Source organism: Phocoena sinus, chromosome 6 (genome assembly GCF_008692025.1).
Source record: "Phocoena sinus isolate mPhoSin1 chromosome 6, mPhoSin1.pri, whole genome shotgun sequence".
NCBI classification, from domain to species: Eukaryota; Metazoa; Chordata; class Mammalia; order Artiodactyla; family Phocoenidae; genus Phocoena; species Phocoena sinus.
Genome location: NC_045768.1, coordinates 18,049,307 through 18,066,498, shown reverse-complemented (window position 1 = coordinate 18,066,498; position 17,192 = coordinate 18,049,307). Strand labels below are relative to the sequence as shown.

General features: G+C 40.1%; 1 protein-coding gene across 1 annotated transcript in view; it reads left to right on the top strand.

Moving 5' to 3' along the window:
* The window catches only part of PAPPA (pappalysin 1), a 257,383-nt gene that overhangs the window by 97,732 nt on the left and 142,459 nt on the right, over window positions 1-17,192 (top strand). Inside the window, exon 8 of the mRNA XM_032634984.1 lies at window positions 15,001-15,129. Coding sequence (XP_032490875.1) covers window positions 15,001-15,129 — 129 coding nt within the window. The remainder of the gene's footprint in view (window positions 1-15,000; window positions 15,130-17,192) is intronic.

The window sequence follows — 17,192 nt, the reverse complement described above, 5'->3', positions numbered from 1 at the left end:
TCAGAAGACTTCGCGGACATCAAATAGCTCTTACAAAATAGCGTTTTGATGAGTTAAGTGTAAATGAATCAGAAACATAAGGATTACATTTTCCCCAAGCGCACATGGGTTTCAAAATTCGAGGGGAAGTGTAGTTTGCTAACTGCACGCCGACTTTCACCGAATCCAAAGCATTCATGAGGAGGGTGGGGCTAGGGGGGCGAAGAAAGAGATGCCCAGCCCCCAAATGGTTTTAGATGTGATGCCAAATTCGAAAATGCTGTTGGGCTCACCCTCTGCCAGTAATAAAATCGCTGGCCACCCAGAGAGGCCACAGGAAGGAGAAGGGAGGCTGCTTTCCCCACTGGCCCCTGGTCCTCAACAACTGTGTTCAGTTAGTGCCGCTCAATCACCAGCTGTCACTGGGTCCCTCTGTTGACTCCTGGCCCCCGTGTGGCCTCCATTTTCACCCTGTGCTGCATGCCTTGTTTACCTCCGACTATATCTGGTGTTTTGGCTCCCAGGGGTCTTGGCGACCGGTCAGTTTGTCACAAGCCCCTGCTCTGCAATCAAGAGACCTGTCCATCATCAGCAGGGGTGTTTGGGGAAGCTGTCACACATCACCTTTGGTTGCATGCAGGAAAAACAAGAGTCCCTTGTAGTTCTTTTCCTCTCTCCTTTCTTTAATGCTATACAGGTGTGGCGTTTCCCCCAAACTGGTAAATGTCTTCCCTTCAAATCTCAGCCTGACACAAATAACCAGTTAACTCTCAGGGCTGCTGTGACCTTATCCCAGGATTTGAAACTCTGAATCTTTTATAATTTCCACATTGTCCCCCCATTCTTTCTCTTGGATTTTATTTCACTGCACCAAGAAAGTAGAAAATCATTTCAGTTGGTGGTAAAAGATGATTAAAACAAAATAACAAAGGCCTTGGCTGCAAACTGTTAGTTTTATTAAATGTGCTACTGAGTTTTAAATTGGTACCAGGGCAAATCTTTGTACAATTATATCCAAGGCTGCTGGACTTAATCAGTTGCATGTATACATTTGCTCCTTCCTGAGCCTTATACAGAGTGAGGGCGGCACTGTCAGTCTGAAAAGAATGAGCTGTGTGTTACCTGTGTGACAGGGGTGGACCCTAGCCCCATTGGGAGGGATACACATGCCCAGTGGATTCTCAGATCCCTGCCTTCTCAGTCCTCATTCATTTAATCCAGACCATGGGTTGGAGCTCACAGTGGTCACCAGGGATAATAGTGGATGGATATTGTGAGACCAAAGTCCATTTTCCCAAACAAAGATTCTTTTCTTGGCAATGGAATCTCACCATTCTGAGATTAAGATTTCATTAAAGCAAAGCTTTAATTTCCACATGAATGGAAAGGGCCGCAGTCTACTGAGGTGGCGGTGGAGGGAACCCAGGCTGTCTAAAGCCCTGGGTGCCGGTTCAGTGTCTCACTGCTAACACATCTAAGTTCTGACTTCTATAGCTGGAGGTGTGGGACTTGGGAAATCATCGCATCCAGTCCCCTGCTTTTACAACAGTGGGTTTCCATCCCTCAATGACTCAAGCCCTAACATCTCGCCTCAGAACCCTCCACCATCTACCTTACACTCTCAACTGACCATTCTCGTGAAACTTTAGCACTTCCTTTGGCTTACCCTGCAGGCCAGTCTTAATGCACTGTTCTTTATCTCAGAAGGTTAACCTGTGTCCTGTTGTGTGCTGTTCCTACTGCCTAGAATACCATGCTTATCATTTACATCTTGATATGTTCCCCACGTGCACTGTCTCCGACTATTGATTCCTTCAGCGGGTATTGTCGGAAACCTAGTCTGTGCCAAGCGCTGTGCTAGGTACAGAGATGTAGCAATGAAAGGCTAATGTTTTTTTTTCTGTCCTTAGAGCGCTTAATGTACACCATGGAAGACAGGCATCTGATTACAACAAAGGGTGTGAGTTTTATAATAAAGTATGGGAGGATATGGACACCTGTAGAAGGGATCAACCTAATCTAGGTGTCAGGACTCTCCCTTTCTCATCCTTCTAACCACGATTGGACCCTCCTCTCTGTTGGTGCTCTTCAAGCTCTGCCTTGAATTATAGTCAAACTGTACTTGGCTTATCCTCTCTTTTGCCCATTGAACTATTTGAGATCAGTGATGGTGGTATCCTCTTCATCTTTGGAATGACTCCTACCAGAAGCTCCATACATGCTTTTTATTTGAATTGCCCAAGGAAAGCAAGGTCCAGAGAGGAGAACTAATTCATCGAAAATCACAAGCAAAGTTAATGGAATAACCGTAGTCATTTTTCCTGACGTGGTCCAGGTGACATCCACAGTGACGTCAAACTGCCTTTCATGTTGTCGCTTCCCAAGGCAGAGGATATCCTCTATCTTCTTCAAATAATCAACAACAGCCCTCTTCCAATAAAACATAAGACCAAAGTACCTCTCAACCTAGAACAAAAGTAAAGTGTTCTCTGAAGAATCCAGGGTGATACCCAAACAAAATTAGAATGAAGGAGTATATGGTTATCACATGTAGGAAAAAACAGTGTTTGGAACCTTTATGAACGTTAAGAAATTCTTTGGAGAAGACTACACGCAGCTTCAGTCATTCAGTGAGGAAGGATATCTTGTTGTCAGTTTTAGTTCTTTTCAATCAGAATAGAATATGACGACGTCGAGCACGGTGCCAGAACGTGGTAGGAACTCAGTGTATTCCCGCACCAGTCCATCCCACGGGCAGATGTTTGGTCTTTCTACTTTTCCCCCAAACCAGTTATCTATACTGCTACTAAGACGGTCTTCCACAAAACAAATGTTATTATGCCCTTTGACTCAAAAGCCATTTCTGTCCTCCTCCTCATGGCTTGGCTCCTCCTTCCCCCTCCTGTCCAGCCAGGATGCCTTCTTTGAGGAGTTCAGACTCCTCCACAGCCTGTGTCTGATGTTACGCGTGCTCCCTACAGACCCTACACTTTTTTTTTTTTTAAACATCTTTACTGGAGTAGAATTGCTTTACAATGGTGTGTTAGTTTCTGCTTTATAACAAAGTGAAACAGTTATACATATGTCCCCATATCTCTTCCCTCTTGCGTCTTCCTCCGTCCCACCCTCCCTATCCCACCCCTCTAGGTGGTCACAAAGCACCGAGCTGATCTCCCTGTGCTTTGTGGCTGCTTCCCACTAGCTATCTATTTTACGTTTGGTAGTGTATATATGTCCATGCCACTCTCTCACTTTGTCACAGCTTACCCTTCCCCCTCCCCATGTCCTCAAGTCCATGCTCTAGTAGGTCTGTGTCTTTATTCCCGTCTTACTCCTAGGTTCTTCATGACCTTTTTTTTTTTCTTAGATTCCATATACATGTGTTAGCATACGGTATTTGTCTTTCTCTTTCTGACTTACTTCACTCTGTATAACAGACTCTAGGTCCATCCACCTCACTACAAATAACTCAATTTCTTTTTATGGCTGAGTAATATTCCATTGTATATATTAGGCTGCGTTAAAGCCATTCATTTTAATGTCTTTTCTTCCCCAAAAGCCTGTGAGCATCCTAAAGGCAGGACTATATTTTACTGATCTTTGAATCCAAGAAACCTAGGAAAAGCTGGGACAACCCAGTGAATGCTATTTGGATGAATGAATGGGTGAACAAATGAAATGATATAAATATATTTATCCAGAATTTGAAAAAGTAGTCAAAGCCATGAAAGTAGTTAGCTAGCATAAAGCTGACTAGCTGGGTTTACTTCTCCTATGCGCCTTTTTTCATGAACACTAGAGATGAAGTGGTATTGACATACTTGTGATCTTATATTCATAGAAAATTGTATGTATTTGTGTATGATTATATATGAAAAGATACATGAAGGGTTGCTGACCAGAATGTTCTTGATAGCTGCCTCAAGGTGATGGAATTTGATATAATTTTACTTTATTTTAATTATTTTACATAGTGCTTTAATTTGTTAAAGCAAGTATAGGTAACCTTTATGGATAGAAAAAAACAGAAAGCAGTTGGGATAATATACTATCCCTTCTCAATTAAAAAAAAAAAATCGGCTCTCACCTCACAATATGTAAGTGCTTAAGCTATTTTGCTCTATAATTCTACATAAGAAATAAAATCTACTTTAGTCTGAGTTGCAGCTTCCTAAAAGACTTTAGGACTATAAGGGGGAGCTTGCCTTATCTTCAGATAGTTGCAGTGTTCTGTACTTGATTGGATATTAATGCCTTGCTCACTAGCATGTACTTACCCAAGGAGGCATCTCAATATCTTGGAAAGGTCAAGAGTTCTAGAGTCAAACAGCATGATTTAAATTCTGCTTTATAATTATTATCTCCCTGACCTTGGGCAGATCACTGAACTACACTGAACCTCAACTACACAATGCAAATGATTTCTACCTTAGAGGTATATTTTAGAAATTGTATGTGGAAATATGCTGGACTAACAAACTAAAAATATTTCCAGTACAAATCTCTATTCCAGATAAAATACAACTGATATAACTAGCATCCTTTAAAATGCATGACTGAGATCAGAGAAGTCAAAAAATGTGTTGCTAAAGGCAAAAATAAAATAGAACTGAGAACTAGACAGGTAAGCCCTGAATCTAGTTTTATTGATGTAGTTTGGATAAGGGAGAGCCATCAGTTTTGGCAACCGAGTGGATTGAATATGCTTGCTTATTCTAGGAATGGAGATTTGGCCCTGAAACTCTGCAGGGTGGGGACTTATAACTAAAGGCTTCAAAATAAGGTTAGGACCTCTGAAAGCCTACATGCTTAGTGAAAGAGTATACTGGGGAAAACATATCTATGTCTATGTCCTGTACCTCAGAAAGATTTGAAATTTGAGTTTACACTGCTTAGTATGGTCTGGGAATGCCTAAACTGAAAAACTAACTAGAAAAAAAAAAAAGAAGAAGAAGGGGGCTTCCCTGGTGGCGCAGTGGTTGAGAGTCCGCCTGCCGATGCAGGGGACACGGATTCGTGCCCCGGTCTGGGAAGATCCCACATGCCGCGGAGCGGCTGGGCCCGTGAGCCATGGCCGCTGAGCCTGCGCGTCCGGAGCCTGTGCTCCACAGTGGGAGAGGCCACAACAGTGAGAGGCCCGCATACCGCAAAAAACAAAAAAAAGAAGAAGAAGAAATCGTTCTAGACAAGTAATGTTCCAAGGGTACCTAGAAGTTATCCTCTGAGGGAGGATATAAACTTCACCTTGGGGACACATGACTGTCACAGATTAAAACCCAATGAACATGAGTTGACACGTCAAAATTAAAAAAACACAAAAATATAAGAGTAAGGGTCAGAAATCAACATCAGAGTTTTTATTAAATTTTGACTTTGATAATAAGTATGCATATTTGTATTTTAGTATAACCAAAAAAAGAAATATAATTAGAAAATATAGTCTGCAAAAATTAGATGGACGGACTAAGAAGGGCTAAAGAGTAGAAATAAAGAAATCCAGTACACCCCAATGAAAGCGAGAAAGGGGGAAAATAAATAAGCGGAGAAAAATAATGATAAATGGAAAGCACAAAGAAGATGGGAGAAATAAATCTAATATACTAGTCATTACACTAATCAGATTAAAGTCGACTATGAAAGTGAAGACTCTCAGGTTGGATTTAACTAAAGCTAAGTTCACTGAAAGGTAAAAGGTAAAGGAATGCAAAATATTTGCCAGGCAAATACTAACCAAAATGTTACATTAATATTATCATCAGGCAAAGGAAACATTAAGACAAAAAAAAATTCTAAGATAAAGAGTTCACCATATAAAGATAAAAGGAAGGTATATAATGATTTTGAGCTTGGATATACCAAATAACATGACCTGAAAATATATAAATCAAACATGACTCTTACCTAAAAAAAAAGTGATAAACCCATAATATTATGATATTTTGACATACCTTTCTCCATAATTAATAGAATAAGCAAACTAAAATAATGATATAGATGATTTTGAACAACACAAAAAATATGTCATCTGATAAAAATATATAGGACCCTGCTACTGAATTAAGTATAAATATTTTCTTCTAGGATATGTAGAACACTTTTTTTTTAAATTTACCATGTCCCAGGCCAAAAAATGGATCTCAGCAAATATCAAAGAATCAATATCACATAGAACAGTATTTCTGTCCACAACACAGCACATAAATATATAAACAAGTGGACAAGTAAATAAATGAAGAAGATAAAAATTTTTGGTCAATTAAATGTATGACCAAAAAGCAAAAACCTTACACAAGTTAATAGCAGACAGAATTTATCAATGTATTAAAAGCCACACACTCAAACAGACACACGCATTGTGTCAAAGCTGGATTTTCCTAGAATAAGATGAGACTTTAAAGTTAGATGGTCTATGACTGTAATTCACAATACCAGCATATGAAATGATGTTTTAAAATAAAATTGTCTTACTAGATGCAGAATTTTAAAACTCTTAATAAAATCAGGTCCCTTCATGATAGAAAACAAAACAAAACTAGTAACACCATTGGTTCTACCTAAACCAACTTGGCGAGAAATACCAACAAAATTTCTGAGGATTGAAAAGAGAGAAACTTGGGACTTCCCTGGTGGCTCAGTGGTTAAGAATCCGCCTGCCAATGCAGGGGAAAACAGGTTTGATCCTTGGTTCAGGAAGATCCCACATGCCATGGAGCAGCTAAGCCCGTGAGCCACAGCTACTGAGCCTGCATTCTATAGCCCGCGAGCCACAGCTACTGAGCCCAAACGCCACAACTACTGAAACCCGCGCTCCTAGAACCTGTGCTCCACAGCAAGAGAAGCGAACGCAATGAGAAGCCCGTGCACCGCAAGGGAGAGTAGCCCCCCCGCTTGCCGCAACTAGAGAAAGCCCACAGGCAGCAACAAACACCCATCGCAACCATAAATAGATAGATAGATAGATAGATAGATAGATAGGTAAATAAATAAAACTATCATTATCCTCATCTGTAAGAGACTACAAAGAAAAATTAATAAGAATCAACAAATTACTGGAATGAATAAAACAGTCTATGAGAACATATGAATAGAATATCAATTTATAAATTATTTTTTGTCAGCTACAAGACATGAGGATACAAGTATAGATATACATGCACATGGATGCATACATGTGTGTGGATGGATAGATAGATTAAAGCTATCATTTACTGTAGTACTGACATCTATAAAATGCTTAGAGTTAGGAATATATCCCTAATAAAAACTCATCACAATTTTTATGAAGAAAGCCTTAAAACTTTACTGAAATCATAAAAGAAGACCTAAATAAATAAAGAGATAAACTGTGTGTATAAATGGGGGATACAATGTCATAAAGAAGTCTTTTATCCTCAAATGCATCTATAAACTCAGTGAAATTGGAATTAAAATCCCAACAGGCATTTCAAAAAATTAAACTAAAATTTCACATGAGAGAGCAAAAAGGGTCTTTTGCTAGAAGGGTCTTTTGCTAAAACCAAAGTATAGAATGGACTTGTAGCATAAATCGACTTGTTTAAAACTATGGAAATTAAGACAGACTGCTATTGATAAGATAATAGAAAAAAATAGACTAATGAAACAAGATAACCCAGAAAAAAAAAACTTATCTAAGTTCTGAATGATATATGGCAAAGGCAACATCACAATTCAGTAGTGAAAGGATTAACTTTCACATAAATAACGTCAGACAAATGATTCATCCCTATTTGGGGGGAAAACAATCCTTACCACACATCATTTAAAAAACTATTTGTAGTTGATTGAAGCCATACATGTAAAAATAAAACTTAAAGCTATTGAAAGGAAATAGGGGATACTATTTTAATACCTTGGAGTAAAGAAACGTTTATTCAACAAGCCATGAAAAGGACAAATCAAGAAGGAAATGATTTAAAAATTTTATTCAACAAAACAGCCTAAACAGAATGAAAAAAACAAATCTAGGAGTCACAGACTTAGAAATGGTATTTGCAGAGCTTTTCATTACAACGGATTAGTATCCAGTAACTATAAATGCGTGACATATCAATAAAGAAAAAGAACCCAATTTAAAATAGGCCAAAGTGATGAACAAGCAGTCAGCATGCTAGAAACATATGTGTTCTGCAAACACATGAAATGATACTCAGGCTTGTTGGTAATCAGGGAAACGCAAAGTAAAATAGTAATTAAATACCATTTAATACCCATCAGATTGGCCAAAAATCGAATGTTTGATGGGATCAAGTGCAGCCAGGGACCTGGAACAATGGGAAATCTGCTGGTAGGTGTGTTAATTGGTACAATGATTTTGGATAATAATTTGGCAATATCTAATAAAGCTGAAGGTGCAATTATCTTTAACCTAGCGGTACCACTTTAGATATATTTCCTTCAGAAACTCTTGCTTTCTGTGCAAAGGAACATGAACGCAAATGTTTAAGGCAGCATTATTGGAAATAACAAAAAAGATTACATAATAATGATACTACTACTAAGAGAGATATAACCCAGGTGCCTATCAGGAAAGAATGGTCAGATGTAGTATGTTACGTTCATACAGTAAAAGACTTATGTCAGTGAAAATAATGAGCTAGATCCACGTGCAGATCTATTGATCATCTACGTGATCAATATGTATGATCTCAAAAGCAATGCTTGGTTAAAAAAAAAGCCAGATGCATAATAATAAATGTAGTATTAAAACATCTAGGAGGTTCAAAACATGCAAAACAATACGTACGTTCAAGAAGTATAAAAACATTCATGGGAGAGAGGGAAATGGGGTACAGGAAGAGCACACGGGTAGGTTGAAAACAAATACGTAAAACAGTATATTTTATTTCTTTTACACCAAAAATAAAAGATACGGAGAAAATATGGCAAAAGGTTATAATTTGACAAAGCTGGGGAGTAAGCGTACAGACATTTGTTATAGTAGTCTTTGTACCCTTCTATGCGATTAATGTATTTTCTATTTAAAACAATTGTAATGGTATGTGTAAAGTCCCTTGGCACATCATCTCAGGCTCAAAAAGTGATCGTTTCCTTCTCTTCCCATTCTTGGCTGGAAGATGGTATACAAAGTGCCCAGGCATTACCCTCTCACCCTTAGTCCCAGGCAGCACTGGAACACTTGGGCTCTTCCTGAGCCAGAGGCATCCTAGGTGCTCCCCCTACCGTGTCTCCCAGCTCAGTCAATCTGGGTGGTGGATCCTAAACTGTACCCATTCTCAGTGCAGGATTTTAACTGCTGAGGCAGCTCCTAGCTTGTAGAAAATCTCAGGGCAGAAAGATGCAGCACCTCATTCCTCATTAAATTAGAGCTGCTCGTCACATTCTTCCCAGATTCCTATTTTGTAGATGAAGAAATGGATGCTCAGAGAGGGGAAATGGCTTGCCCATGGTGAGTGAGTCAGTGGTGGTGTTTAAAAGGATGTGTGTCTCTCCTGACTTCTAGAACTTTCCAACTGGTCTTTGTATGGATACTCTACTTGATTCCAAAACTAGGTCTTCTAACTTCTATTCTGCTGTATTTTCCAGTTTATAACAGCTGTGGCTTCCATCTCCAGATAGCACTGTCTTGGGATGGAATTAGACTTGGCTCAAGTCCCTGCCCTCTGACAAAAGCAGTGTGACTATAGGCAGATAGCTTAACCTTCCTAAGTGTTAGTTTCCTTATCTGAAAACTTTTCATAGTAATTATTCAAGGGACTGTTGTTTTGATTAAATGATAGTATTCATATGAAGGCATAGTGCTTGGCATATGATAAATAGGAAACAAATGGAAACTACAATTGCTATAATTATTGCAGAAGGTGGAATATCAAAAAAGTATAACAGTTTAGTTACACAGACTATTTGGGGACATAGAATGTGATAAATGAATGCTATAATATGGAAACAATAGGAGGCCAATAAGGAGGAATCAAGAGGCTCAGAGAGGGGCTTCCCTGGTGGCGCAGTGGTTGAGAGTCCGTCTGCCAATGCAGGGGACATGGGTTCGTGCCCCGGTCCGGGAAGATCCCGCATGCCGCAGAGCGGCTGGGCCCGTGAGCCATGGCCACTGAACCTGCACGTCCGGAGCCTGTGCTCCGCAACGGGAGAGGCCACAACAGTGAGAGGCCCGCGTACCGCAAAAAAAAAAAAAAAAAGAGAGAGGCTCAGAGAGAGTTTCCTAGAAGAAGCAAAATGGAATATTTCCATTGTGCAATGAGGTTCTCCCTCCCTCTTTCTCCTATTGTACTCTCATAGCTCTCATTTTGTCTTCACATTGGTATGGGAGAAGAATCATATATCTTAATTAAAAGATAGAAAAACAGACCGAAAGAAGTAAAGTGACTTGCCTGTAGATTTCAGAGGGGTTTTTAATTGACCTATCATGATATTAATTACATACCATAATTTTAAGAAATAGACGTTTTTGCCAAAAGGTAAGTCATGGGGGTACTTAGGCTCCTTAATAACATACATATTCTTAAGATGATGATTTTATAATATGTAACTAAATTTTCTATAAGGTTGTGCTCCAAATTTGCTACACATTAGCATCAATACATTTTCTGAGGAGAAATACTGAAAAATCATACCACTTAGGAATGTCAGTATTTTTGTTTCTAATTGCCAGAAATGCAAACCTAAGGCAGATATGTCATTTGAGACATTTGTGAAACAATGATGGTTAAACATTAAAAAAAGAAGTCATACCAAGGCTGCAAATAAAACAACCCTTCAAAATAATCTCATCACGTTTAAATACTGTCATTTACATTTACTAGCTAAAAACATGAAATTAATGTCAGATGCAGTGTGAAGAATTAATGATTAACTACTAGTGGAGGTTAGCTTTTTAAATAAAGATAAAATAAAATGGCCCTCAGAATTCTATGAGAGAAATCAGAAGTGATGAAGCTAATCATGTTTCAGATGAAGTGGTAAAATTTTAGTTCCAAACAAAGAGTAAATAGGAAGTTTCAGCTTGGTAGCATGCTCCCATCACGGCACTAAGTGGGGAGATGTTGAGCAGGAGAGTAGCTTTGGATCTAAGAATATTCTGATGGTGTTGGAAAGACTGGAAAAGGGAGATGCTAGAGGCAGGAGGGCAAGCCAGAGGCTGCTTCAACCATCAAGTTTGGGATGTAGGTGGCAGCAGGGGTGCAGAGGGAATGACATGGAAGCTGTTGGGTGGGGGAAATTGACAAGGCTTAGGGTCTGCCTGGATGTGGGAGGCTCAGGAGGGGAAGGAGTTCAAGTGACAGCATAAGACTTTCCAGATGGTTTTCAGAGCAGCTGAAAGGAACAACTTGACATAAATGTCCTACTTTTAGACCAACCATGAAATAGGTCCTAACCTCCAGCAAAGCCTTCAGAAGCCACTACCCTGTCCTTCTGAAAGAACTCTCTTCTACCTTAGGCTCTTGAGAAAAGAGCCCTAGTTTAGCATTAATGGTAACTTTAACTTGGAGAACATGTAGTTTTATCACAAGAATTCTTCAGTGGAAAAATATAACCTTTTTTTTTTTTTTCCTGCGGTACGCGGGCCTCTCACTGCTGTGCCCTCTCCCGTTGCGGAGCACAGGCTCCGGACACACAGGCCCAGCGGCCATGGCTCACGGGCCCAGCCGCTCCGCGGCATGTGGGATCTTCTAGGACCGGGGCACAAACCCGTGTCCCCTGCACCGGCAGGCGGACTCCCAACCACTGCGCCACCAGGGAAGCCCAATATAATCTTTTTAATAGCATTTGTATCCTGTTCTTTCTTCCCTAGCTTTTTATGAAGGGAATGACTTGGGCTTCTGTTTTCCTATCTGAAAACTTGGGATAACAGCCCCTGCTTCAAAGAGCCGCCCTCCGGCTTCCGTGAGATAATGACGCATGTGGCACGCACACACAGTTTGTAAGGAGGGTTATTAAGGTTTCTCTACCAATCAGATATGTTCTATGTGATGCTGGTGGGTAACAAGGAGGACAGTAGTGGAAGTTACTGGGGGACAGATTTTGCCCCAGGGTAAAGACAGACCTTCTGGGATCCACAAATTGCAGAAGTTGAGAATAGCCACCTAGAGAGACAGCAAGCTGCAGGCAATGAGGGTGTTCTACCCAAACGATATGGTGGAAAAGAGACTTTCCATCAAGCTATGGCACACATGATAGATGGTGGCCTCATTCATCTTCATGGGTTTACCAAACCAAGTTTGTATATAGTTATCTGTCACTTCTCCCCTTCTAGGAAAGAGAGCACAGCATAATTCCAGTGAGTGAGAAAGTTGCTAATTCAGCAGTAGTTGTAATGGGTTAACATTTGTTAACTATCTATCAATCGCTGGGCACATAGGTGCTTTATATATGTTCTTACATTCGATCTGTGGGAAAAGGCTGTGAAACTAGGTTTATGGCTAATTTGAAATAGGCTCCTGCCTATGACTTCTCAGCTAGCAAATGATGAAGTCAGGGTGGAAACACATGTTTGCTTGCCTGACAGTGGTGTTTCCTGAGAAGGAGAGGAAGGGGAGGAGGGAGGGCAAGGCATGGGGAGGAGGAGAGCATTCACAAATATTAGCAGAGCACCTAAATATTATCATCCATAAATCATTTGGACACACACCACAAATGAAAAGCACAATGTAGAGAAGTAATTTTCACACTCTCACGCTTTTCCACAGAAGTGCTCCATCTGCTTCAGACAGTGACCATATGCCCCCAGTGGCCTGGGAGGTAGCCTGAAGAAACATCTTTATTTTATTCCGTAACACGGCCATGACTGTTTAATATAAAATGTACCTCCATATTTTAGAGAAAGTTAACATACAGTAGAATGCATGTCATCTTTATCTTGTACCTTCGTGTTTCCCCGGGAACATCACTCTTCCCCCTGCCACAATATTCCAGCTTTAGAAGCATTATCTGAAAATGTGTACATTCATTAGTCTAGAGGTGGTTAAAATATCCAGTAAACTTTTTTAAAGGCCTATAATTATATCAACAAATTAGCATTTTGGAGGTTTACAAGGCACCAGTTATTCATACATTCATACATACAGTATCTCAAGATTTTTATGCATGTCATCCACTTAGTTTTCATTGACAGAGCACTGCTGGAATCCCCAGGGACTTCTGGTCTACCCTCAATATTCCGGTCTGCTCCAGCACTGCTGAAACAAACTCTTCTTTGGGTAATAAGCCCAACATTCTCAGGAAGGCTGTGTTCCTCACCAGCCTCCTTCAGTGCTCATAAACTCCAGCTCATCACCGTGTTGAGAGTCAGGAGACGCTGTCTGACTGTTGTCGCTGCACCTGCTATCTTACTGGACTTAAACAGCCCTAGCCCTCAGAGCAGCTGAAACAACAGATGGGCAGGAGAACTTGAGATGTTTTTGACACTGTCCTTTTGTTTATGGAATCCCCCCCTCACCCCAACTCTGGAATCTGATAGGAATTCTCTTCATGACCATTTTGTGTTTTTTCCCATGACACATTTTTATTATTAAAAAGTAAGTAATTGGTGCAGAGGGAGATGAAAGAGAATAACATTTCCTTTTGAAAATGGTCAAAAAGGAAATGAGGATGGTGATTTGGTCATGTGGATAAATATACCTTTGCCTTGGAAGATAATTGGCAGTAGCCAGATTCCTTTGATGGCAGGGGAATTCAAGCAGGGAGATGAGAGGGGATAAGAAGGGGAGGGAGGTAATCTGGTATAAGGTTGAGTGTGAGGAAGGTAGACCAGGCATTGCTCTAGGAGGTCTTGAGAGCAAAGGGGAGACGCAGTCTAGGCAAATTGGAAAGCTAGCAGGAACCAATGCCTGGAATTGCGGTTCCAGGACAAGATGCCCCTTTGTAAGGAGTGAGATTGTTAAAACAAACCTGAACTAGGGATTAGGGAGGCAGACTGCAGGATATAATTTAATGTCATATGGTTGTAAGCATTTTGCTTGATCTCTCTATGCCTCAGATCCGTCATCTGTAAAATAAACATGAAACTACTAGTACACATGTAGTGTTGTTTTGGTTCTCAAATGAGAAAACACATGGAAAGTGCTTGGCCCCGGTCCTGACATTCAATTAATAGACGCTGCTATTATTATTAATTTAGTCAAGAGTGAGAGGTACAGGGAGGAGCAAGTGGAAGGGAGATGGAGGATCACTGGATGTGAAACATAAGGAAAGGGCTTGCTTGCTTGTAATGGGGTTTCTGCTCAGATCTTAAAAAGAGGGCAATAGATCAGACAGTGCCCACAGAATCTCACATGGTGCTTTCCCACCTCTGTGCCTTTGCTTCTCCCATTTATTTTTTCCTGGATGGCGTTCTCCCAAACACCTTCATTATGGGGCACATACCATACAATTCTTATCCACCAGGGTTATTGTAAGGGTTAAATTAAAGATAAAAAGTACCTAGTAATGTTCATGGTACTGTGTCATTTTAGGGACATTTAGATGCTACATTTTAGTGTAGTCCATCATGCATGGGAGAGTGCCTTAATCACAGTAGACATGAAAAATTACTGGATAACTAACTTATATGTGGAATCTAAAATATGACATAAACGAACATATCTATGAAACAGGAACAGACTCACAGACACAGAGAACAGCTTTGTGGTTGCCAAGGGGGGTGGGGGAGGGAAGGGTTAGGAGTTTGGGATTAGCAGATGCAAACTAGTACACATAGGTTGGATAAACAACAATGTCCTACTGTATAGCACAGGGAACTCTATTCAATCTCCTGTGATAAACCATAATGGAAAAGAATATGAAAAAGAATGTACATATGTTTGTAACTGAGGCACTTTGCTGTCCAGCAGAAATTAACACAACATTGTAAATCAACTCTACCTCAGTAAAATTAAAAAAAAAAAAACAAATAAAACTGTTGGATAGTTAAATGTGCATGTGATATCAAAAACAAGCAAGACTGGTAGACATGTACTCAAGGGGATCCATTTTGTTTGTCCCCAGCCTCGCATCTGTATAGTTAATAGTCGTCTTTATGTTTTCCAGGGATCTAAATCTTGGCAGTGTGTACCAGTACTGGGTCATCACTGTTTCAGGAAGCGAAGAGAGTGAGCCATCACCTACTGCCACTTACATCCACGGAAGTGGGTACTGCGGTGATGGCATCATCCAGAAGTAAGTAAGCCTAACTAAAGAGAGGAGTGGGAGCGATGTTAAGCAGGCCAAGACACGGTCAGGGTGCCAAATAGAAGAGCTTACGGGATACTCTTCAGGGTTGAGCTGTGAGTTACGAGGGATCCTCAGCAGTCTGCCAATTTGTCTGCAAGCAGCTCGCTGGCCTCAGAGAAAAGCAATGATTCTTTTTTGAACAAACACGTTTCTCAAGCATGTAATACAATATAAGATTTCCATAGAGCTACCGTTATGCACTTACTACCAGTATGCTCTTGTTCTATGTGTACTACAAGGATTCTAATAGTTTTTTCCACCCCAGGCCACATTCACTTAACAGGACACAGGGCACCTAGGTTCAAACACTTTTACATTCTTTGCTAGTTACCATTTACATTTCTTAAAACTGCATGTTTATTTATTATTTCTGTTGTATTGTGTTATATCAACAATTTACAAACTGGGTCAGAGCCTTATAAAAACAGCAAACTGTTTCAGCTCTCTATAATGTTGAAACCGTGATGGTAAACAGTACTCCGGAGTGAATATTGAATGTGATTATAAGTTCAGGGAGGCAAGTGTAAAGATTCCACACGAGCAGCCAAAAAAGGAAAAGTGTGATTAGAAGATATAAAGCTGTGTGTCTAAAAAATGGATTTTATTGGATCGTCAGTCCATCCATCCCCTGTCCACAGGGCAAGATGTCATATGCAACTGAGAAATAGTTGCAAGAAGCCATCAAGACTTTTGCATTGTTGGGGGAAAAAAAGTAAATCTTTGAGGTTTTTTTCCTCCGGAATAAGCACGGTCACTAAATTGAATGGTTTTCTTCCTAGAGATGAAAAAGAGACCAAGAATCATGCACAATTAAGTTCCTTATTGCTAAAATCGTGTTCTTTATTGTGAATATAGTTACTAGTCACACTATTGCTAAGGGACTTTTAAAACTATTGGCAGATTTAATGATAAATGTTACGTATGGAGATGACACAACAAGCTATTGGCAAAATTCCTTCATTAAATGGCACTGTTGGGTGTCACGTAATATCTGTGCAACATGAAATTGCAATGACTTTTTCTGTAGGGGGAGGGGCGCTCTAAAGAGAATTTGTTTCACAGTTGGATGAAACCACTGATGTACAGGACATGAATCGGCTAATAGGTATAGTTCATATGTGAAAGAGAAGAGCTCGATGACTATTCCTTTTAGTTTATCATTGACACTAGTGCTTGAGGTCAAGAGCAACTTAATTCGGTACTGATGATTTTGCGGTGTGTAATATACACTGGAAACCTGCTATGGAATGAAAGGACCAGATAGGAACAAAGCAAGGATGACACAGTGACGCAAGGAAAGAGTTTGTACCAGAATACCCATCTGCACAGACATCTGTTATTGGCCAGCAGTTTGCTTTCTGGTCATGACTCAGCATTGAAGGGAAAAGTAGATGTCGAGAATATGATCAGATGCGGGCCAGTGAGTTACAACTGCCCAACTTACTGTGCAAAAAGATAACAGTATGTGTAAGATTCTGCACCCCCATACACACTGAAGTATGCCAGCTGTTATGAGAAAGGTACTAAGTCAAGTTTCTGAAATAACGAATGACTTTTTTTTAATGTTGACATTGATAAAGGCCAGTAATGATTATTTGCACAATTTCAAGTGGCTTGCTGAAGTGATGTATCTCAGGGATATATATTCATGTCTTAAATGCCCTGCATGTATAATTTCAAAGCTGAATTATCTCAATTTCCATACGGAGGAGATAATATAAGGATTTTTAAGGGTTGAATTGCGATGCAAACCACCTGATTGCCAAGAATTTGACTCCTCAAGCATGGAAGATAAAACTCCTCACTTGTCAGAGAATGAAATTGATGGCGTGCTGTCATGTGTAAGATCCTCCTCCAAATGCAACAACCAAACATGAAGATATGGTTTCTGGTGCTTAATGTAACAAAAGTGGGCAAAGGGAAGATAGTCACTGTTTTCTCTCACATTAAGACATCGACTTCTAGCTTTTTTTTTTTTTTTTTTTGTGGTACGCGGGCCTCTCACTGCT